This window comes from Diceros bicornis, chromosome 24 (genome assembly GCF_020826845.1).
Source record: "Diceros bicornis minor isolate mBicDic1 chromosome 24, mDicBic1.mat.cur, whole genome shotgun sequence".
Taxonomy (NCBI): Eukaryota; Metazoa; Chordata; class Mammalia; order Perissodactyla; family Rhinocerotidae; genus Diceros; species Diceros bicornis.
In genome coordinates, this window is record NC_080763.1 from 23,041,528 (window position 1) to 23,066,642 (window position 25,115).

General features: G+C 41.2%; 1 protein-coding gene across 2 annotated transcripts in view; it reads right to left on the bottom strand.

The window, feature by feature from the left end:
- The window catches only part of NEK9 (NIMA related kinase 9), a 37,924-nt gene that overhangs the window by 2,612 nt on the left and 10,197 nt on the right, over nucleotides 1-25,115 (bottom strand). For both annotated transcript variants that reach the window (XM_058567375.1, XM_058567374.1), the window contains 15 exons: nucleotides 24,460-24,570; nucleotides 23,002-23,066; nucleotides 20,219-20,269; nucleotides 19,571-19,763; nucleotides 17,013-17,157; nucleotides 16,177-16,377; nucleotides 15,938-15,984; nucleotides 14,539-14,694; nucleotides 13,070-13,178; nucleotides 12,399-12,560; nucleotides 8,927-9,097; nucleotides 8,065-8,124; nucleotides 5,024-5,232; nucleotides 3,781-3,942; nucleotides 2,132-2,341 (listed from right to left, as the gene is read on the bottom strand). In XM_058567375.1, coding sequence (XP_058423358.1) covers nucleotides 2,132-2,341; nucleotides 3,781-3,942; nucleotides 5,024-5,232; nucleotides 8,065-8,124; nucleotides 8,927-9,097; nucleotides 12,399-12,560; nucleotides 13,070-13,178; nucleotides 14,539-14,694; nucleotides 15,938-15,984; nucleotides 16,177-16,377; nucleotides 17,013-17,157; nucleotides 19,571-19,763; nucleotides 20,219-20,269; nucleotides 23,002-23,066; nucleotides 24,460-24,570 — 2,052 coding nt within the window. The remainder of the gene's footprint in view (nucleotides 1-2,131; nucleotides 2,342-3,780; nucleotides 3,943-5,023; nucleotides 5,233-8,064; nucleotides 8,125-8,926; nucleotides 9,098-12,398; nucleotides 12,561-13,069; nucleotides 13,179-14,538; nucleotides 14,695-15,937; nucleotides 15,985-16,176; nucleotides 16,378-17,012; nucleotides 17,158-19,570; nucleotides 19,764-20,218; nucleotides 20,270-23,001; nucleotides 23,067-24,459; nucleotides 24,571-25,115) is intronic.

The window sequence follows — 25,115 nt, forward strand, 5'->3', positions numbered from 1 at the left end:
TTCAGGACTAGATTTTCTTTTTTTTTTTTTTTTTAATTTCAATGAAGTCCAGCTTATCAATTAATTATTTCTTTCATGGATCACGCCTTTGGTGTTGTATCTAAAAAGTCATTGCCATACCCCAGGTCATCTAGATTTTCTGTGTGATCTTCTAGGAGGTTTTTTTTTTTGGTGAGCAAGATCAGCCCTGAGCTAACATCCATGCTAATCCTCCTCTTTTTGCTGAGGAAGACCGGCTCTGAGCTAACGTGTATTGCCAATCCTCCTCCTTTTTTTTTTTCCCCCCCAAAGCCCCAGTAGATAGTTGTATGTCATAGCTGCACATCCTTCTAGTTGCTGTATGTGGGACGTGGCCTCAGCATGGGCGGAAAAGCAAGGCGTCGGTGTGCGCCTGGGATCCGAACCTGGGACGCCAGTAGCGGAGCACGTGCACTTAACCGCTAAGCCACGGGGCCGGCCCCAGGACTAGATTTTCAATGCCACCCTGTAAGGATCTGTAGCCACAGTTTTGTGAGAAGCTCATAATGCTACCCAGATAAAGTTCACACCATTAATTTGCTGCAGGTAGGGTGACTGACTGTCCTGGTTTGCCCAGGACTGCAGGATTTTCTGGGATGCAGAACTCTCAGTTTTAAAACTAAGACAGTCCTAGGAAAAACAATCCTCATGCTTGCTACAGCTGCCAATCACCCCATGCTTATCTTAAGTGTGTATATTACTTCCAAAGTACTTTTAGAGACATTATTTCATCTAACCCTCAAAACAACCATACCAGGTGGGTGGTATTATTTTCTTCTTTTAGGTGAGAAACCAGGGCTCATAGACACAAAGTAATTTGTCCAAACATATGTAGCTGGTCACTGGCAAAGCCAAGGGTGGAGCCCTATTTCCCCACTCCTAGTTCACTTTACATAGAGCAATACTATGGCTCTTTAAAAACGATGTGAGCAGCAGCACCTGTGAACTATTTTTACCAAAAATGTTTTACCTGAATCTAATCAAGCCTTAAGTCTAATTTCCAGTTTATAGAAATGACAGGGTGACAAAAAAACAAGTTAAGCAACATCCCAAGAAAACAAGACAAATCCAGAATGTGGGACATTCTCTTAAACAACTGACCCAGTTTCTTCAACAAGTTAATGCCGTGAAAATTAAAAAAAAAAAAAAAAAGTGATGGTGGTAGAGGGTATTGTTCTCGATTAAAAGAAACAAGATATAAATGTAATGTGAGGTTCTTAACTGATAAAAACAGTTACAAAGGACATTTTTGTGGGGAAACTGAGAAAATTCGAGTATCAACTGGGTACTGGATGAGAATTGAGACTATTAGTGTTAATTTTGCTAGGTGTGATAATAGTATTGTGGTTATCCAGGAGAATAAATGTCTTTATTTCTGGATATGTATAATAAAATATTTGGGGGGGGTAGGTCATGACTTCTATAATTTACTTAAAAATAGTTTAGCAAAATAAATATATATACACACATACACACATATTTTAAATACACAGAGATATATAGCCACACATATTTTAAACACACACATACACACATATTTGAAACTAATACAGCAACATGTTAACAACCGTTGAATTTAGATGGTGGATAAATGGGTATTCACTGAGCTGTAATGTTTAAAATTTTTCATAATAAAAAGTAAAAGAGGGGTTGGCCTGGTGGCGTAGCTGTTAAGTGAGTGCACTCCGCTTCGGCAGCCCAGGGTTCGCTGCTTCGGATCCCCGGTGCGCACTGATGCACGGCTTGTCAAGCCATGCTGTGGCGGCGTCCCAAATAAAGAAGAGGAAGATGGGTACAGATGTTAGCCCAGGGCCAGTCTTCCTCAGCAAAAAGAGGAGGATTGGCATCAGATGTTAGCTCAGGGCTAATCTTCCTCACAAAAAAAAAAAAAAACAACAAAAAAAAGTAAAACAAAAAAAGTAACAAAAAACAATGGCAATTAGGTGATGAAAATGATTCAATCCAGGTGCCTGAACAAGGCCCAAGCCTTCTGGGATTAATTACAAAAGTTACGTAGTTGCAAAGGAATAAGTCTATTTCAGTCCTTGATGTTTTGTTTCTGTGATTCTTCAAAACAGAATTAGAAATTGAATTATTCTTTTAATGCTCTCACCTGCTGCCCTCCTTCTAATTTCTTGTTCAGCTTCTGTAGTTGGGTGAAAATCTGGAGGTTTTCTTGCTGTAGTTTCTGTTGTTCAGCCAGACACTTTAACACCAGACCCTGCAATCTTTCCACCTCCACCTGCAGAGTGCTGCATGCACAGGGAGGAGGCAATGGCGTTCCCTTTCCAGCACATGTTCCTGCAGGATTCAGCCGAGGTGGCTAAAGAGAGAAGAGAGAGAGGTCACAGGAGGTTCTGCCTGGGTGCCACAGCTCCCCAACCTAAACTTCCTCTAAGTGCTATCAGATTTTATTGTTAAAGTAACAAGAATATGGGCCGGCCCCGTGGCTTAGTGGTTAAGTGCGCGTGCTGCGCTGCTGGGGGCCTGGGTTCGGATCCCAGGCGCGTACCGATGCACCGCTTCTCCGGCCATGCTGAAGCCGTGTCCCACATACATCAACTAGAAGGATGTGCAGCTATGACATACAACTATCTACTGGGGCTTTGAGGGGAAAAAAATAAATAAATAAAATCTAAAAAAAAAAAAAATAAAATTATTAAAAAAAAAAAAGTAACAAGATAAAACACACATACGCATGAAGTATATGTAAGAGAAATGGAAAACCGGCTGAGATTACAGTAATACCTCACTTGAACATAACAGGGCAAGAGAGCTCTCAGTGTCTCAGTCCCAATTATGCTAAGGTAGAAGAATAATCACCTACTTTGGTGAACTTTGTGAAAAAGCATGATTTGGTTTGGAACAAGTCTTTCTGATCACAGTGAGGATCTAAAAGTATCAATATTCATGAAATGTAGTGGATCATACTTGAGAAGAGATTTGAGAGGTGTTCAGTAAATAGGATCACCAAAACAACGGACAGAGGAATTAAGACGTTCACCTTGAAGTTTCAAAGGTTTTATTACCTCTTCTGGGAAGCTTTTCAATTATCCTAGTCTAGATTTTTCTCCCTTCTTCTGCAGTACTTTGTTTATAGCAAGGGACAGCAAAAAACAGCCCATGGGCCAAATATGGCCTACTGCCTATTTCTGTTAATAAAGTTTTATTGGAACACAAGCATGCTAATTCTTTATGTATTATCTATGGCTGCTTTTGTACTACAGTGTTAGAGTTGAGTAGCTGAAAAACGAGACTGTATGATCCACAAAGCCAAAAATAATTACTATGTGGCCCTTTATAGAAAAAGTTTGATGACCCCTGGTTTACCGTTTTATTGAGGTATTTACCACAATTTGATTTCTACCAAGGTTAGGTATACGTGTGTTGCTCCCTCACTAGGCTACAAGCATTATTTCTTATATTTTGAGCCTCCAACCCACTCTAGCAGTGTCATGAAAAATTGAATTTGAATTTTGGAATTTCAATTTTGGTACTTCTGAGGTAGACAGAAAAGAAAGACAATCCTTTGGTATAGAAAGGTGTTAGCCTGTCAGAAATGTGAAAGGGTAAAGACTTTTCCAAGGCAACTTGGTTTGGCCTTGGCTAGAGGCTTTAAGCAGTCCCAAATAGTATGAGTTGATGCAGGGCAGCTGGGAGAGTAGTGAAGCTAGAGGAGGAGTCAGTGAGGCCAGGAGAACAGGACAGAGCTTACAGCCACTGGTTACCTAGTTGTGATTCAAAGGCAAAAAGCTCAGTTACCCAGGCTCCGACTGGGGGCTTGTGTTCCGAAGGAGCTTCTGAGGCCACTTTGAGTCCTTGCAGCTCTTCATAGGGCAAGGTATCTTTCTCAGACTCTGAAAAAGCTGCACTTAGGGGAGATGGGCTGTCAGGCATGGGGATGAATTCTGCATTTTCCAGCTCCTATGTATAAGAGAAAGAATCTCATCAGTTCTATTTGAGCCATTTACTTTCTCCCAAATTCCCTTCTTGCTATAGCTTTCACTCTGTCATGACATCGGCACCATCTAGTGGAGCAGGACAGGTGTGGTTATAACACAGCTCACCCTACCTGTCAACAGCCCGCCAGTCTTCCTCAAGAGGAGTAACAGTGATGCGAATTCCAACTCAAATTTAAGAACACAGTTTGCAGTGTCCGGCACGTTTCCCCAAAACATTTATTCTACACGGGCTATTCATGGAGATGGGAAGCTCTAAGGTGATGGCAGTGAGGCCGATTGCCAGGCTGCTAAAGGCTGAGGCTGAAGCTTTAGACAGAACACTGTGCTGTTTCCTCCGTTCATACCCCCAAATAGCAAGTTTAATCTTATTGGGGAGTTTTAAATCTATAGATTCTTTTTTTTTTTTTGTAAAAAAGTTAAAATTTCACAAACTATAAATGTTCACTGCAGACAATGAGAAAATACAGATGGGCAAAGGGAGATGATAAAAACCACCAGCAATTCCATCACTCACCGATAGCCAGTTAAAATGATCAATATATAATCTTGCAGACATTCTTCTACACATTACATATTTGCTGAGAGAATGGGATCATACTGCACAGATATTCCCTCCTTTTCTGCATAGCCATATGTTGTAACCAACTTTTCATATAAATAGACTCCAACATTTTTATGTCTGTACTTCAACTTTCATAAACATTTTTCTATCGTAAGGCATTCCAATTGCTCTGATATTCCACTTCTACAAACCACAGAACAAAATCTGTAAGTTTAATTTGTATATATGCATTACAAAAACTGCCTTCAAGGAAAGGTGTATTAAACTCACATTTATTTAAGTAATATAGGTATGACAACATTTTGTATCTCTTCCTGTTAGGAAGAAAAAAAGATTCGTTCCAGGTAGAAATCAGAAAGTTAGATGCCTGCTGCAAAACAGTTTAACAGGACACAGGAAATGAAGAGATCCTGGCAACTCCTCTCTAGTCCCTGCAAAGGGCCTGATATTTTATCTAAGGTACCTTTACCAAAGGAATTACCTTTCGAAGCCAGCCAGGACAGGAGCTGCTGGCCCCACTACTGATCCCCATGGCCTCCGTGGGACTGACTAAACCTTCCATTCCTCGGTCTGCTTCCATTGTTCCTCGGAAGCCTCCACTTGGATCAGGAGTTTCAGATTCCTGCCGACTGTCCTCCTCTTCTCCCCCAGCACCGCCACCGCCGCCTCCTGGGCTAGAGCTCTGAACCACTGACAGATACACAGCACAGAAGTAGAAAGCTTTGCTATGCAGCAAGAAAGATTTAGCACCCCAGTGACCCTTGGAAAGGTTCCTAGAGTTGTATGAAGTAGAATAGCAAAGATGCAAGTCAGATATGTGGGACTAGATTTTTGGTTTTTACATAACGTATCTGTATATTAGTATCTTCATAATGATAATTCACTTCTACTTTCCAGACATGCTTATCCCTATGTCCATGGCAGATTATCAGTGTTCTAAAGCCTTATTGAACAATCACCCAACCATGGTTCACCAAATCTAGCACCCATGCTTTAACAGATACATTCAGACTCCAGCATCCTCCATAGAGGTTCATCTTATATACAAACCTCTTTTTAACATTTGAGCCAAACACCTCTTAAAGTTCCCCAAACGCCATTCTGTGGAAACACCCTAATGGAGAATTCTTCAATGATGCAATTCATTAAATTCTCTGATGACTATTTGTAAGAATTTTTAAATATGATGGCTGCTTCTTTCATATCATGAAGTATACTCCAAGTTACCTTAATGAAGACTAGCTGATGTATAGTCAGGAAATGAAATTGAATTTCAATATGGGCCAAAGAAAACTATAATTAAGAAAGTAAATTTGCCAAAGCTTAAAAAAAAAAATTTACGGTATATTCCAAAGTTAAATGTAAAGGATTATTTGTGATCACCTGCCATACTGGCCTGAGGACTGATTGTGCCACATTGTGATCCTACTGAACTGTGATCCTACAGCAGAACTGTAGATGCCAAAATAAGTTCTGAAGCTTGCTTTTTTGTTTTTTTTTTTTGTGAGGAGGTCAGCCCTGAGCTAACATCCATGCCAATCCTCCTCTTTTTGCTGAGGAAGACTGGCCCTGAGCTAACATCCGTGCCCATCTTCCTCCACTTTATGTGGGACGCCACCTCAGCATGGCCTGACAAGCGGTGCGTCGGTGTGCACCCGGAATCTGAACCTGGGCCACCAGCAGCGGAGCACACGCACTTAACCGCTATGCCATGGGGCTGGCCCCACTTTTTTGTTTTAAATAGCTTTTAAAAATTATGTTACATTTGAGATATACATAAGACTATTTTTAACATGCGTGTAAGTTTTGATGCCTAACAAAATAAATACACATGAATCTACCACTTGAATAACTAGATTTCCAATACGGTAGCCACTGGCCATATATGGCTAAATTTAAATAAAATTAAAAATTCAGTCCCTTAGTCACAGTAGCCATTTTTCAAGTGCTCAATAGCTACATGTGGCTAGTGGTTACTACACTGAACAGCACAAATATAGGACATTTCCATTGTTGCAGAAAGATCTATGGGACAGTCCTGAACTAGAACATTACCTATATCACTCTCCCTGCCTTTATGAATTCCTTCCTTCTCAGGCCTCCTACTCAGATGTAACCACTGATTAATTCTGTATTTATTATTTCTTCTTAAAAAAAATACTTTATCACATATTTATGTATCCTTAAGCAATATATTATTTATTTTGCTTGTTTCTGAACTTTATACAAAGGCACGCAGTCTGCTGAAATCTGCTTTTTACATTTCACATTATGGAAATATTTATAGATGTTGCTCATTTTCCTCCTGTATAATATTCCATTGGATGATTATAACACATTTAGTCACAGATACTTATTGAACATATACCATTTGCTAGGCTCTCTTCCAGGCAATGTGGATAAAATTAATGCATAAAAAAGACAAAAATTCCTGCTCTTATGGAGTTATATTTTCTGGCCAATGGATATGTGCTTTTTTAATGACATTTTTCCTTTAAATACTGTCCCAGCAAAACAAAGCTGTAATAGAACAGCTTATTTTATCATTTGTGACAGATATTAATATGTACAAATAGATGCTAAGCAATGGATTATTTAAGGAAACCAATAAAAGGTATGATATGTGTATGTATGTATGTGAATGTGTAAACTGAAGTTCAACAAGTCTAGATCAGATGTTCAACTGTTGCTTTTTGGAGGATTAATCTGCTTTTACTTTGGGTCTTTATCTGTTTTGATTCCACAAAATATCAGAATCCAGGTTCTGAGACATCAAAGACTACAGGTACTATAGCAATGGAATACCAAAAAGGAACATAGATTCAATTTCCTGGCATGATCTAAAATAACAGAGAACCAAGAAGAAAGCAGTTAAAGAAAAACTATCAGAGGCTTTGGGCTGATTTTCCTAACCACACTGAAAGTTTAGCCAACTTTTAATTCTGAAGGCCTGTTTTGAAGGACTATTTCTATAGACTGGAATACCTCTAGGAATACCATGGAAGTAAAGGGTAGGCAGAAGCCATAGTCCCTAGCATAGTAAGGAAAGGAACAATACATAAGTCACATTACAATGTTGGGCAAGCCACTTTAATTACTTCCATATGCTTGGTGGCAAAGATATACTCTCCCTCTGACCACGATGTAAAAATCAAAACTGGGCCAGCCCCAGGGCTTAGCGGTTAAGTACGCGCGCTCTGCTGCTGGCGGCCCGGGTTCAGATCCCGGGCGCGCACCGACGCACCGCTTCTCCGGCCACGCTGAGGCCGTGTCCCACATACAGCAACTCAAAGGATGTGCAGCTATGACATACAACTATCTACTGGGGCTTTGGGGGAAAAAATAAATAAATAAAAATAAAAACTTACTGTGAAATCCACCAAAGTAAGATCTTCCCTCTTCCACTCTATTCCTCATTTCCCAAAGATATTTCCTATTTTCATTTTTTTAGAGACTGCATGGAATCCAACTCAAAGACCCACACCTCAGAAAACCACTTATACCTGAAACATTGCTACTTACCAGTTCCGATGGATAAGCCACTGCTATTAGAACGGATGGTCTTAGAATTCAATACTTTCTCTGAGGAAAAATATTCAGTAGGTAAGCACTGTATACAGCTATAGGCAGAAAAAGTGAGAAGACTAGGCTAGGGAGTTAACTTAGGAGATAAGTGCTATCCTTGACCCCAGATAACTTTATAATTATTATTTACTGTTTTAGATATTAACATCATAAGCCAACCACCACTAGCTACTCTAACCATATTCACTATGTAAAGTAGCAATTCTCCACCTTGGCTGACCTTTGGAATCATCTGGGAAGCTTTAGAAACTAACAATGCCTAGGTCCTACCCCAGAGATTTTGATTTAATTGGTCAAGGGTAGGATCTGGATAATGGGACTTCTAAGAAGCTCCTTAGAGGATTCTAATGTGCAGCCAGGGTTGCAAACCACTGATCTAAAAGAATGGACTTGTAAACCCTCACAAAGGCATTTATAATCTAGTTCGTAACAAAGTAATCTTTATACAGAAAGCAGTTATGACTTTCTTTTTAAAAGTGTACTGAATGTTTCTCACAAAAGCATGAACACAGACATCAAATTAGTGGATGACTAGAAGTAACAAATTATATGGTGAGGAGGGCAGAGCCCAAGGTTATCACATTAAAAAATGGTCAAGAGGTGGCAGATGACAAAGCTCAGGAAATGACAATGTTCTTTTTCTATCACTAGGTCTGGCATCACTGACCATTGTAAGACTTAAAGAAATAAGCTTTTTTCTTCAGGACACTTCTGTTTCCAAGAATGGGACCATTAGTACCTTAGGTGTAGGTCTATCCTCTGTCAAAGCCACCTTAACCCCCACATACGAAACTCTTACCAACAATGAGAATGGTGTGCCAGCCACGGCAAGATAGGTCTGGTACGTGATGCAGAGATCCAAAAATAGGCCGAGGCCATGAAGTACAGATATCAGAGCCATGTGGTCTCTCTGTGGGGGTCATTGCCAGGCGACCATTACCACCATTGCCCCAGGCAAAAATGTGATTATCTAGAAAACAAATTAAACAGCAGGTAGTTTAATAGAACACTGGCTGGATGGGCCGGCCCCGTGGCTTAGCGTTTAAGTGCTTGCGCTCTGCTGCTGGTGGCCCGGGTTTGGATCCCAGGCGCGCACCAACACACTGCTTCTCTGGCCATGCTGAGGCTGCGTCCCACATACAGCAACTAGAAGGATGTGCAGCTATGACATACAACTATCCACTGGGGCTTTGGGGGGAAAATAAATAAATAAATAAAATCTTTAAAAAAATAGAACACTGGCTTCCCAACTCTTTGGGTTCCCCATCTTTATGCCCTAGAGTTAGAAAGATTTCCCACTGTGTACAACACAAGGGAAAGCTGTTTATTCCCCTATATAGAGCCTAAAGTCTTCCTGATCCCACCCAGGTAAAAATGACCATGTACTGCCATTCATTCATTTATTCACTCATTCAACAACTTTTTTTTGGGTTACCATTCAAATATTTATTGGGCATCTACTTCATGACAGGTACTGCTCGAGGTACCAGGGACACAGCAGTGAACAAAACAAAGTTGCTGCCCTTGTGGAACTGACATTGTAGTGGGGGAGACTGATAACACATAAATAAAGACCTAATACTTCAGGCAATGATAAGTACTATGAAGGAAGAGAAATGGTAAAGAAAAGTAAGTGGAAATAAAGCATAATAATGGAGTACTATTACTCTGGGGTAGTCAGAGAAGTACTTTTGACACTTGAGCAGAGACCTGATTGAAGTGAGAAAAAGAGAGCCTTGAGGATATCTAGGGGAAGAGCTTTCCAGTCAGAGGGAACAGCAAGTGCAAAGATCCTGTGCAGGTAACACGAGTATCACAAACACGGAACAAGAAGGCCCCTGCAGCTGGAGCAAAGTAAGGGAGGGGACAGTGGTCAGAGAAGAGGTCAGGAGGTGGCTGGGGTCCTGGTCATGTAGGGCCATGCAGGCCACTGTAATGACTTTGGTTTTTATTGACAGAGATAGGAAACCATTAGAAGTTCTGAGCCATAGGTATTTAGGATCCCTGAGCTACCATGACTACAACTGACTTCAGGGGAGCAAGGGTAGAAGCAAGGAGACCAGATGTAGCAGTAAAGATGGTGAGAAGTGGTTGGACATATTCTGAAGATTATCAATAGAACTTGCTGATGGATGGGACATAGGGTGTAGGATGGAGCTGCCATTTACTGAGATGGGAAGGCTGCAGGAGGGACAGATTTGGGCAGAAAATCAGAAGTTTAAATTTGAATATACTGTTTGTTTGAGATGCCTATCTTATCCAAATTAGGATTTTGTTTTAATCAAAAAGGGATGTTAGGGCCGGCCCCGTGTCTTAGCGGTTAAGTGCGCGTGCTCTGCTGCTGGCGGCCCGGGTTCAGATCCCGGGTGCGCACTGACGCACCGCTTCTCTGGCCATGCTGAGGCCGTGTCCCACATACAGCAACTAGAAGGATGTGCAGCTATGACATACAACTATCTACTGGGGCTTTGGGGGGAAAAAAAAAAGGGGGTGTTATTAAGGATTAACCCAGGACAACAGGCATGAATCAGGACTGACCCAGGAAAACTATGCTACAAAGCCACCCTATCTTTAGCCATCTAAGTTGAGGGGCTGTTGAATAAGTGAGTCTGCAGGTCACAGGTGGTAATATACAGTCATGCGTTGCTTAACGGTGGGATATGTTCTGAGTAACACATCATTAGGCAATTTCATCATTGTGTCAACATTATAAAGTGTACTTACACAAACCTAGATGGTATAGCCTACTACACACCTAGGCTATAATCTTATGGGACCACCATCATATATGCGGACTGTCATTGGCTTAAACGTTGCTATGCAGCGCATGACTGTAAAGTTCTTAGTGTATGGGGGGATTTAAGATAATGACCTCACTTAGGGAGTGAAGGGAGACGGTGGAGAGAGAGGAGGATTGAGCCCTTGGCGCTCCAGAGCTTAGCGGAGTTGAATACTGCTATCATGGCGCCTTATGCATCTGCCTGTACCAGTCTGTTTATATGTATGTCTCCCCTGCTCTACTAGACTGTGAGCTCCTTGAGGACAGAGGCTTTCTGAAACTCACTTCTAAATTCGAGAGCCTAGAAGAGGACCTGGAACATAGTAAGAACTCGGTTTATGTTTGCTGTGTGAATGAGGCGATCAAATACAGTTCAGAGGAGTACAGGAACATTTATCAAGAGGTAATATGTCCAGCCACAGAATCCAATTCTACCCTCCTCATTCTGAAGTTTAACTCATGAAGTACAGAGATGTACTGAGGAAACATTACCTCTTTGAGGCCCTGACAGAAGTGCTACTGAACTTGCTGTACTCAATTTAATCCTCAGTGACATGCTGACTCTGTCTTTCTAGGTAATATTGGCATTTATCTAGTCTGACCTAAATAGTTTGCTCCCTAAAGTCTCCTGTTCTGGGACAAGCAGGGAAGGTTAATGTGCCAGTCTGAAAGTTGGTTCACTTAATTAAAAGCAGTAACAGACCACTTATGTGACACTATCCCTGGACTCCTCATGTGTATATAATAGGCACAGACCAAAAGAAAACAAAGACATCTCAGAGCATGAGCAACAACAGAAAAAGCTGAAATGAGTCAAAGGTAAGAAGATGAAATGTGACTGTTGTTCAGCAGTCACAAGAAAGAAGCAGCTACAAATATCAAAAAAGTTCAGAAGATGATATAGGAAGAAGAGAGAAAAAAGACAAAAAAAGCAGAAGAAAGAGGGAAGGGAATGAAGACTGGCGGAAGTGGCAGGAAAGAAGAGAAGCAGTGATAGGTGCAAGGAGATGCTGCTGAGTAGAAATAGCTATGAGAGGAAAGAGAGAAGAAAAATCAATTAGACCAATCCAGGAAGCTGAAAGACCCATGGTATACAGTCCTTCAAGGCCTAGCAGTCCCTAAAGACATCACTGCAGTGCAGCTGACTCCAACTAAGAAGCAAGGTTAAATTATGTTGCTGGGCAAGGTATATATAGAAGCATTTAACAATTCTTAAAACATTTTACCAAAAAAGCTAAAGTGAAAAAAGTAGGGCCTTAGAATATTAACTTGCCATTATCTAGAAATCTGACGTCTTAAAAACAATCACTATGTTGGACACATGAAAGGTTAATGAAGCTCAATATGCATAACAATTGGCCACCAATTTAACACAAATAATAAAGTAAATGTATGATTTAGCTATACAAATAACCAGCTCACCTCTTTCCCAACCAAAAATTAAAACATAGCGATCCATCCAGAAAGCTTGAAATGACGTGTACAGACTCACCATCAGTGGCAGCAATGGTAAACTCATCACCGCAGGAGACCCTGATCACTTGCTTCCCACCTAGGGGTCCCCCCAACAAGTTGATGCCTAGACGCTTCTTATAATTCCCAACGCCCAGCTGTCCACACTTGTTGCAGCCAAAGGTCAGCAGCCGGCCTCGCTCTGAGAGAGAAGCAAAAATGAATAACCAGGGACAAATGCGTCACGAAACAGAGGATAAAACACAGCCAATGCAGAGTTCCACGGACTAGCTTCTGGTTGTTAGAGTACAAAAATATAAAGCTAGCCAAAGGATCCTGGACCTAGCGCAGCTAGGGTATCCAGAACTATGACCAATTAGACCCAAGAAGTGACTCAATATTGTATTTTCTCTCCAATATTGCATTTTAAATGTGGAAAATTCTAAATTAGAATACTTACAGAGGGTACTAATTAGAGAGTAGTTGTCTGGAATTATAGGTGTGGCATTCTTATTAAGGGATGTATTGATTATGCATTCATAATGATCATCAACAAAAACTGTACTTGAATGCCTAACATGTTAATGAGATAATCCTGGATACTAGGGGGAACTCAGAAGAGTGTATATAACGTTAAGAAGAGGTAATACTTCACAGAATAAAAGAGCTCGAGCTACTGAAGCATGTGTATACAGTTGTAAATCAACTCACCATCAATAGCAGCGGTGTGAGTCTTGCCTGGGGCAATTGTACGAATCTTATAAAAGGACAACTGTTTGGCCAAGGTAAAGGAGGTTGTGTAGGGAACTTCGTGGTATGCCTGAAACAAGGTAAAACACAAAGCAAAGACTCATAAGGCACAAACTAGAGAGCTAACAGGTAACAGGCTTTCAAGCAAATCATATTACTAAGAAGGTGCCAGGTAGCTTTTCATCTCCAATAGAATACAAGAAGAAATAAGCTCAATATGTAATCAGAGAATTCAATTAGTATATGAGGCAGGATTTTCTGATAACAAAAGTTTTAGATTCCTAATTGGGGTATGCAAAACATGAACGTTCCACCCCAGAAGATATTTACATAAGGATAGAATCATTGACATTTGTCTTGGTTATACACTCTGCATGCCTAACAAGGGCAAGGGCAAAGTATTAAAATCCTGAGGACTCTCCAGCCCATAAAGCAACCAGTTTATTGTGATCTAATTTCATCTACAGGGCAGTGTTTCTCAACGTGTTAAAATCCTTGTTCCTTTAGATTAGCATTAAAAAAAAGTCCTCTCATGTAAGTTTTAAATTTCACAACAAATCCAATGTTATAACAAAACCCAAATCAAGTAATGGTAATTCTGCATATGTCTTTTCAAAGTACACAGACACCCTATTCAGACCTGCCCTGAATTTGTACTCTCCCATTTGAGAACCACTACTTCAGAGATTGCAGAAAAATTCTTATCTTTTCCAGTGATTCAGGAAACTTTTATCTCTTAATTTGATTCTTCAAAAATGATGACAGCTCATCATACTAACACAAAGAAGAGACTAAGACTTAATATTAGTGGTGAATTTCATGACATCATTGAAGGAGGAGAATGGAAATTATATTTAAAAATCCTATATAGGATTAGTGATTTGGGAGCAATAAATTTAAAAAACTCTCCAGGGAGGTGATGCATGGAAATATGTTTCTTTTCATAACGTTAATTTTCTTATACCTATTTCAGGGATAAGGTAGAATCTGAATTCCATCACTTGACTCTTTGTAATCAATTTATTTATTGAGGTATAACATACTGTAAAATATTGTACAGCTTGATACATTTTCCTTATGCATATAAATGTAAAACCACCACCCAGATCAAGATACAGACCATTCTCATCTCCCTAGGATCCCTCCCGCCCCTTCTATTAATAACCATACCCCTCCCCCTAGAAGTAACCACTATTCTGACTTCTGCCATCACAAGTTAATTTTGCCTGTTCTTAAACTTTATATAAATAGAATCATATAGTATGTACTCTTTTGTGGCTGGCTTCTTTTGCTAAATATAATGTCTGTGAAATCGTCACTTTATTCTTAAGTTAAAATCCATGGTCTCTAACCAATAATAGCATTCCCAGAAAAATTCCAACCTACAGAAGTTCTGACATTGTGGTTAGGACATCAAAGGGGGTACTCACTTCATGGTTGATGATTCCAGACATGCACTGATTCAGACCCAGCTTGTTGAACTCATTGAGTCCACAGGCCAGCACTTTGCCTGACTGGGTCAGCAGAAACGTCCCATCACAGCCACACTGAACTGCAACAATAATCAAGGCCTTGGGAACATCCACCTGCACGAAAAAAAAGAAATCCCCTAAACATAACTTGTATTAGGTAAAAAAACGCCCCAGTTCTTTCCAAAGTGATATCCTGCATTCAGCAGAATGACTACAGGAAAGTAAAGGTTGCTCTGTTCTCTTCAGATTTGCCCAGCAGCTTAGAGGCTACTGCTTTCAACCAGGAGCTCAAGTTTTATAATACAGTACAAGAAGGCAGTTTCAGGTCAGCTAAACAGACAAGCCCTGTCAAAGTCTGTTTTAGTCAGTAGGTTCTACCTAGGAAGACTTCTCAGAAAATGTTGGGAAAGGAGAAGCTTCGCTACATTGCAGATTTTGTCCTCTGAGATGGAAGGCTCCATGACAGTTATAGAAGAAACTCAGTAGCCCTGTGGGGTTCTAGTCTGGTCAAACTATAAGTGAGGTGACAGAGTACTGAGGTAGCAGCCAGGAATCTGAATGCTCACATCCCTCTGCAGCTAACTAGACAGGCCTGGAGAATGGTGGGGGCACATAATGGATGTTTCTGAAATCTGAAAACTCAAACCTCAAAGTTTCTACTACAGCCTTTTCAGAAGAAGAGGAACAGCTGTGAATCCCACTGAGCATGGTCCCACAAATATTTAAGTTAATTTTTAAAATGTAAATAAACTTCGTTAACAGTGAATGGTACAGTTGAATATAGACAACCTTCCAGTGGGCAAGCCTGTGCCCTAGGGAGGGTGTGAGAGAGATGTGACCATGCTCCTCTCTCAGCTGGTTTCAGCACTTCCTGTGCCAGCTCTTGCAGTAATTACTGAGAGTAATTAGATATCATGTGTCATACAATATGACCCCTAAGTACAAATGACTATTTCATCTGGTGTTCAACTGTGCAAGTAGGAGGGGAAAATGGCTGTGTTGGGTTAAGAGACAGTATATTGCTTTCCAATATCTTCCCAAGGAATTTTCCAGGGTGTATTTAGCTCAATGTGACTTGTTCATTTCACTGTACATGCTGATTTTAGCTCTTATCCCCGAGTTAAGATGTGACTCCAGAGTGTCCACATTGCCTGTATCCTCTTTCTCAACTTTTTATGATTTAGTCAGATGAGAAGACCACATGGTGCTAAATCAGGAATCCTGGAATGTCAGTCTCCCAGAGAGGAAATACTTCAGAAACAAACACTTTAATATGAGGAGTCAGGGAAAGAGGACATATTACTGGGGTCTATGTGACCTAGATAGGCTTTATGGAAGAAGCTGCTTCTGATTTTACCTTTTGTGGTGTATAATAATCCTCTTCTGAATCCAAACCCAGTCGTCCTGAGATACACATAAGAAAGAAAATCATTAAAATGAGGGCCTCCTTCCCAGTGAAAATATTCTATAAGATTATTCTCTTTTACTGAATTAACACTTCTCAAGTGGAAGCTGCATGATATGTTTAGATGCATAGAAGCTTGAAGTCAGGTTGTGCAGCTGGGAATCAGTGGAGAGGGACAAGGCTACACCTACCGTATTCACCACAACCCCAAGAATAGACTTCTTTGTTTCGTGTCAAAACCACCACATGATTATCTCCACAGGAGACCTGCTCCACTGGATTGTTCAGGAAGAAGTTCAGCTGCATGGGTTCTAGTACTTCAGGGCCAGCAACCTTGTCCACCCCCATGCAGCCATAATAATCAGATCCAAAGGCATAGAGTTGACCCTCATCTGCAAAAGGAAGGAAAGCAAAACCCATCAAAGGAATGACTTATTCTGTACAATCAGAAAGCTAGGCAGGGCTGGAATGAGGACTACCCCAGCCAATGATCTCACATGAGCTGATTACATCAGAAAAATCTGAAGGATAGACTGTGCAAGTCTAGAGCTATTTGTGTAGGGGGTCATGAGTACTGTTACAATAATAGTTAAAAAAAATGGTAAGATTATCATGTTAAAAAGGCTTAATATTTTACTAGGGTCATCTCTCTTTTATAGAGAAAAAGACAAGTACCAAGGAATCATTAAGTGAGTAATGGCAAGCCCAAAACTAAATTTCAGCTCTGGATTCCTGATTTAGTGTTATCCACACCTGACTAAGTGGTGAGGTTATTTATCCCCCAACTGGGACATACAACATATTTCCTGATCCCACCTCTTCTCTGTTATCCACTTGCCTTCTCCTTGTTCATCATCCCCCTAATACTATAGCAAATTTGGCCTGTTGTTTTTAATGTGTATATTTGCTTATTGTCTTTGGTTCTTTGAATCCTGTCTTTTGTTGTAAAATCCCAACTAAAATAGTACAGCATTAAGTACAATACCTCACATTAAATGCATTTGGATGCTTTCTGCTGATGGCTTACCTGTCACACAGACAGTGAAATCATCCCCACATGACACCTGCCGGATAGCTTTGCCTTGCAACTTTTCCACATGCTTTGGCTGTCGGTAGGAGGCTTTGTCTCCATGGCCCAGCTGACCATGGAGTTTAGTACCCCCTTGCATGTTCTGTGAAATAAAAAGGTCTTGTGAAGTTTTAACTTTTCACGCCAAAAGCTAATCTTCAATATAACTTCTTATTAAGAAAAATAGTAACGGGGCCGGCCCGGTGGCGCAGCAGTTAAATGCACGCCATCTGCTTTGGCAGCCCAGGGTTTGCAGGTTCGGATCCTGGGCACGCGCTGACGCACCGCTTATTAAGCCGTGCTGTGGAGGTGTCCCATATAAAGTACAGGAAGATGGGCACGGATGTTAGCCCAGGGCCGATCTTCCTCAAGGAGAAAAGGGGAGGATTGGCATCAGATGTTAGCTCAGGGCTAGTCTTCCTTACCAAAAAAAAAAAAAAAAAAAAGAAAAATAGTAGGAAAAAAATCAGCTGGAAATTTAGAAATGAAAAAAAAAATGGGCAAGAAGATTAAATCTTTTTTTTGGCTTTTTGTGAGGAAGATCAGCCCTGAGCTAACATCCATGCCAATCTTCTTCTTTTTTTTTGCTGAGGAAGACTGGCCTTGAGCTAACATCTGTGCCTATCTTCCTCCACTTTATGTGGGATGCTGCCACAGCATGGCCTGACAAGTGATGCATCGGTATGCACCCAGGATCTGAACCCGGGCCGCCAGCAGTAGAACGCACGCACTTAACCGCTACACCATGGGGCTGGCTCCCTAAGGATTAAACCTTTTAACGGTAGGTAGTATAAAACCCCTGCCAACAGGTAAACATTTAAAAAGTATCCAGATTGATATCCATCAGGCCTTAAAAGGACACATTCCCAATTTTGTCTTTCTCTTTCAAGTCTAAGTTGAACTATATATTTAATTATGAGTGATGGTGAAAAAAAATTCTTTATATAGTCTAATTTGATTGTTTTCCACAGGAGTATAGCCCCTTGGAAATCCTAAATAGAAGTTTGACAAATTTTGGTCACAGTTTCCCTGAAATATGGAACTGTCATAAAGAATTTGGCTACAGGGCCGGCCCCGTGGCTTAGTGGTTAAGTGCACGCGCTCCGCTGCTGGTGGCCCGGGTTCGGATCCCAGGCGCACACCGACACACCACTTCTCCAGCCATGCTGAGGCCACGTCCCACATACAGCAACTAGAAGGATGTGCAGCTATGACATACCACTATCTACTGGGGCTTTGGGGGAAAAAAAATAAATAAAATTATTAAAAAAAAAAAAAAAGAATCTGGTTACAAGAATCTGAGCACTGAGAACACAGCACTGAGAATAGTCCCAAATGACTTTTCAACAGTTTTATAGAGATAAGTAATTCTTTTCATTCAATAATTCAACTGTAAGTCATTATACATATGTTTTTTAAGGCACTAATTTCACTCCACCTCTGGCAGCACCCCCAGGGGCTAGTTCTTTAAGGGATAGGGTTTTAGGAAATAACAGCAAGTTAACAATCCATAACAGAGGCCAAATCATTCATTCATTCTTTCAGTCAGTCAATAGTTGAGTGTCTACTCTGTCACACACTGGAGATAAAGCCTATCCACATGGAGAAGTTATCTGAAACTACTGGAAAAAATGAGCTTCCTCAGGAAGAGGAGGAAGACTGAGAAGAACCAAGGGCCTAAGACAAGGTTGGTTAAAGGAAAGCAGCCTGAAAAGAGCCTGAGAAGGCACAGCTGAAGAAACAAGAGGAAAGCCAAGAGAACACGCTCTTATAGAAGCCAAGGGAAGAAAAGCTTCAAGAAGGAGGAAATGGTCCACTATGTGAAATGCTGCTGGGAGGTCAAGCAAGGTAAGGACTAAAAAGTATCTGTTTTATTTTCACAATTTATAGGTCACTTTGTCAAGTAGTACTTTGAGTAGTTTCAATCGAGTGGAAGGGATAGAAAGTGCATCGTAGGTGAATGAGGAGCGAGTGGGAGATGAGGAGACAGACAGCAAATACAGGCAACTTGTTCAAGAAGGTGAGAAATAGGGTAGAATCTAGAAGGCACAAAGGAAAATTCTACTCAATATATACCTAGCCATCTTCCATCAGTGATGGAGGTCTTAGAATTTTCCTGATATGGTATACTGCTTCATTTGTTTACAAAGCTATTTCACAGATACTAGTGGCTCTGAACCTCATGGTAATAGAAGAGAGCAAATGACTTTCTGAAATCACTCACCTATAAATGAGAAAGTCCAGTCTCCTGAGTCCAAATCTAGGGCTCTTTTAATTCTTTCTCTTTCATTCATTCATTCAAAAAACATTTACAAGTGACCTAATATGTACCAGGCATTGGGGATACATCAGTGAACTCAACTGACAAAATCCCTGCTCTCCTAACAGCTTACATTCCCTCACGCTATGCTGCCACTCCCGCAGCTGATGTTCAACTAACAAGATACTTAGACATCCCGGGCCCAGCAAACAATTAGGCTTACGTCATGGTTCTAAAGTACTTAGCTTTCACTTACCACCCAGGTGTACAGTTCCTTCTCCACTGTGACCACAGCAAAGTGGGTATTCCCTGCACACACCTGCCGGGCACTACAGCCACTCTTGATGACATCCAGTTTCTGGGGAGTGGATTTTCCACCACCCCAAACATAGACTTCACTGGTTCGCGATGTTACCACAGCAATGGGAGCCTCAGTCACAGTGCTTGACCTGCCAACAACCCCCAGAACAAAGTCACATTTAACATAAAAACCACATCAAAGAAAAATGCTTCCAGTCTGTTCCCTGAGAAGAACTGCCAATTATGGTATGAGAAAGTATGTTCTTTCTTGACAACTTATTTCAACCTCTATCATACCAGGCTTTGCAATTCCTGCCGCAGGGCTTCACCACAGCTTGGCCAGATCAGATTCCAGTCTGATCCATAACACCTACACTTTTCAACTTTTCAACATTCAGCATAGTAATGATGTCCACTTTAGCATGAGGGTGAAATTACAGCTTTCTTTTTCTCAGAAATGACTATTTGACATTTAAGCAGATGTTGGCTTCTGAAATGATACCAAAGGCTACTTACTGGGATCAAACAATGCTTAGGCCCAAGAAAGAAAGACGCCCTAGTGGTAATTGAACATATATTACTTCAAGAGTCTCTTGAGCATTACCTTGGTCTCTTTGTAGGTGCATTAAGCAGTGTGACTTTTTCCTCCATCTCTCTACCAAAAGAAAAGTAAAGATACATGAGCGAAATAATAGGTTCCTATATTGCAACAGTGTCTTTTTAATACATTGCACAGATTTAATCCTCTATAAACCATGTACCTCCTACAACATTACAATACTTTTAGGAAAGTAGCTCAATGCAACTTAAACAGTTATATAGGCCTGGCATTAGCCAATTCATTAAATACAAGGGGGCCAGCAGTTTGGGGCCGTTTGTTTTCTATCTCTGAGAAATGTTCCAAGCTGGAACAGAGAGCCCTGAGAACCTCTGATGCACATTTTTAAGTACCTGCTGACATCTCCATCTAGCCTGCCCACTGACTCCCCAGATTCAACATCTCTAAATCTCAGCTCATTGTCTCTCTCCCACACAGCTTTTCTTTCTTTCTTTTTTTTTTTTTAAGATTTTATTTATTTATTTATTTTCCCCCCAAAGCCCCAGTAGATAGTTGTACGTCATAGTTGCACATCCTTCTAGTTGCTGTATGTGGGATGCGGCCTCAGCATGGCTGGAGAAGCGGTGCGTCGGTGTGCGCCCGGGATCCGAACCCGGGCCGCCAGCAGTGGAGCGCGCGCACTTAACCGCTAAGCCACGGGGCCGGCCCCAGCTTTTCTTTCTGACTCTCCTATTTCCCTAACTGGCACCCCCTATTCTCCCAGTCAACTAGGCTTCAAACTCAGTCATCTCTGACTCAGCTGTCTCCCTTTCTTCAATATTCAAGTTCTACAGATTCTACCTACACAATGCCCTTTACACTCACCTCTCCTTTCCAGTCTCACCACCTCAGTTCTGGGCAGCTTTACTTCCCACCTGGACTGTGGCAGCACCTCCTAATCGGTCTCCCTTACCACAGTTCTAATCCACTTTAATCAGTCCTGTACTGATTTAACACTGATATTAGTATTGCTAAATTACTCTTCCTTAGGCATGCCTCTCAGCACATGAACTACCCTCTCACAAACATCCACTACTTCTGTACTACCTCTTGAATTAAGCATAAATTCCTTCATCTGGCATTCAAGATTCTCCACCTCCCTTTCTAGGCTTCCTTCCCTCTACTTACTCCCCAGGTTCTAGCCCAAGGGTCTTACTCTGCCTAAATCAATTACAGCTGAATTCCTGGAGTGGCACTTAGGCATCAGTTTTTTTTTTTTTTTAAGTTCCTGAGGTGGGAGAGCCTCAGGTCTAGAACCACTAATCCAGCCAAATACAACTTAGTATTTCTTGAATATTTTCCACAATTCCTGTGTCTGTGCTTTATCCTGAAAGCTCTGTCTTATGTTTTTCCATCAAAGTACAAAGTTCTAACAAAGTACTGCATGTAAATCTACAATTATCTCAATAAAAATCGCAAATAAAAATTATCAGTGGGGGCTGGCCCAGTGGCGTAGTGGTTAAGTTTGCATGCTCCACTTTGGTGGCCTGGGGTTCGTGGGTTCGGATCCCAGGTGCGGACATACACACCGCTCATCAAGCCATGCCGTGACAGCATCCCACACACAAAAAATAGAGGAAGATTGGCAGTAGATGTTAGCTCAGGGCCAACCTTCCTCACCAAAAAAAAAAAAAAAAAAAAAAAATCAATGGAAATATTTAAATAAGAGATTAAAATAGTGATTATATTGTTGGAAATAAGCCAGATAAAAAATTTAAATACGCGTAACCAGCCACAAGAGGTGATATTGCCTGAATCTGCATAGAATATAAATGAAAAATCACGGTGCTGTATCTGGGGTATTACACATAATTCTAGGCACTAAAAGACTGGCTAGAGATCAACTGGAAAAGAACCAGAAAGATTAATTAAATGACACAACAGAAGAAAGGTACTGACCAAACAAAAAAGATTATGGAATAAGGTATATACGTCATGTATCTAAGGGCAAGAGTCGAAAAAGAGCACAGTAAATGTTTGACTATCGGGAAGATACAGAAACAAAGAACTGGTAGGGAAGGAAGAAGGGGAGTAAGGCGATAACAGGATGAAATACAGACTAGAACATTTAAGAAAGATAAAGAATACCTTTTCCTTTAATTTAGGGTTTGAAGCCTCCTACAGAAGTGAGGGATAAAACACCTCCTTCCTACCTCTAGAGACCTCTAATACAGAATGAATCTCAGGAAATAACCTGTCAGGAATCAATCAAGCTCGACTTCAGGAAATGGGCAAAAGGTATCTGAAGAGGACTCCTCCAACTGCAACCTACTATCTAAAGAAAGGCACTAAAAACAAAGGCCCAATCCAAATCCACACCATCATCCAACAATCGTAGAGCCTTGTGCCAGGCCCTGGGCTGAGCACTTTATATGCTACCTCCTTTAATCCTTACCCTACCTCACTTTATAGAGGAAAAAACTGAGGCACAGAGATGGTAAATAAGTTGATAAAGATAATGACAGAACTCACATACAAACCTAAGGATGTGAGTCCAGAGCGCTCCCCTCTTAATTACTATGCTCTAATGCCCTAACTCTAGATTAAAACTCACAGATGGGGGAGTGCAGGGCTCTAGGAGTCCATCAGTATAACTTTAGAATAAAAGAGCACAGGCTAAGGAGGAAAGTCAGGAGCTACCCCCAAGCAATGAAAGCAGAGACGCTGGCAGAAAATAGCACCAGAGTAGCCAAGTCAGGAAACAGCACCCTCTCTTGTGGTACTCTGATCAGGTTTCTAACAGTCAACCATCTACAGAAAGATAACAGAGTGACTTCCTTGTATTTTACCTCCTGCGTTTCCTGAGAAGGGGGCGATCCAGAAGTTCATCTGCAGTGGGTCTCTGCTCAGGATCCTAAAAAGTACAAAAGGGGTTAGTTTTAATTTAAAGCAAATGGGCAAAATGGGATTTAAAGAGGAATTTTATGTCCTCTTAGAAAGCTGTAGGTTAATTATTCAAAGACCACTGTATATTATTATCCTTTTGTTTCAAAAAACAATTTCTTATGTCATAGTCCATGCTTCATGCTTATCATCTCATTATCATCAACACTTATATGTGAATGAGAATGCACCTTCCTCACCTTTCAGTTAGGGCAGTGGCTCTCAAATTTCAATATATACAGCACATAAGAATCTCCCATGGGGCCGGCCCGGTGGCGCAAGCGGTTAAGTGCGCGTGATCCGCTGCGGCGGCCCAGGGTTCGCCAGTTCGGATCCCGGGCACGGACCAACACACCACTTGGCAAGCCATGCTGTGGCAGCATCCCATATGAAGTGGGGGAGGATGGGCACGGATGTTTGCCCAGGGCCAGTCTTCCTCAGCAAAAAAAAAGAGGAGGATTGGCAGATGTTAGCACAGGGCTGATCTCCTCACACACAGACAAAAAATAAATAAAAAAAAGAATCTCCCAAAATGCTTGTTATAAATAAAGATTTCTAGGCTTTATCCACAGAGATTCTGATCCATTTGGTCTGGGGTGGGGCCCAGGAATCTTCACTTTTTACTTGTAAAACTCCCCCATCCCCTGGAGATTCTAATGCCTGTGGCTCATGGACCACACTTTGAAAAATAATGACCTAGAGCTACACTGCAAAGCAACTGTGAGATATTAGAACTATATTCATTCTTCACATTAGGAACTCTAAATTACCTCTGACTATAATTTTATAAAATTTTAAAAAATTAATCTTTTTTTAATTTTTGGGGGGGGGGGGGGTGAGGAAGATTGGCCCTGAGCCAACATCTATTTAGCCAATCTTTCTCTTTTTTGCTTGAGGAATATTGTCCCTAAGCTAACATCTGTGCCAATCTTCCTCTTTTTTTTTTTGGTATGTGGGACACCACCACAGCAAGGTTTGATGAGCTGTGTGTCAGTCCGTGCCCAGGTTCTGAACCCGCGAACCCCAGGCCACCATAGCACAGTGTGCAAACTTAACCACTATGCCACCGCGCCGGCCCAATATAAAAACTAATCTTGACCATAAGAAATAGAGTACAATTTACATGGTAAAATCATTTCACAAATTAATAAAGTAAGAATAAAGCAGAATAAAGGAAGAATTTATTGGCTAAACCACACAACTATCATGAATTGCCAATGCCTATTCTTCTGGGTACAGTCACAAATACATCCTACCCTGGGGAAGCAGATATGGGTTCACGTAGGTTCATCTATGCCATACCCCAAACAGGAAGGCTGGAAGGGAAAATACTAAACTGAAATCAATATGTAAGTCACAATTACCTGGTCAAGGCACGCATGGACCATCTGGATCAGTTCCAAAGAGTACTGGCTAGAATCAACTTCCATGGCCCGGATTCCTTGTACAATCTTCACACACAGGTTGAGTGGGTTCTGTAAGAAAATGATGATTGAATTATTTTTGGTTATATAAAGATGACATTATAATCTACCAGTAGGGGCTCTGAGATGTCTGTAACTATTATTTAAAGAAGTGGCAATAGTTCTGCATTGGGTCTGACTTCCCCCCCCTTTTTTTTTTTTGTGAGGAAGATCAGCCCTGAGCTAACATCCGTGCTAATCCTCCTCTTTTCTGCTGAGGAAGACCGGCTCTGAGCTAACATCTATTGCCAATCCTCCTCCTTTTTTTTTCCCCAAAGCCCCAGTAGATAGTTGTACGTCATAGTTGCACATCCTTCTAGTTCCTGTATGTGGGACGCGGCCTCAGCATGGCTGGAGAAGCGGTGCGTCGGTGCGCGCCCGGGATCCGAACCCGGGCCGCCAGTATCGAAGAGTGCGCACTTAACCACTAAGCCACAGGGCCGGCCCGGGTCTGACTTCTTTTTACAACTATTAATATGCATCAGCAAGAAATGGTTAGGGATGCACTGCTACTATCAGATGGAATGAAGACAACTGGCCAACATGGAGATATGACT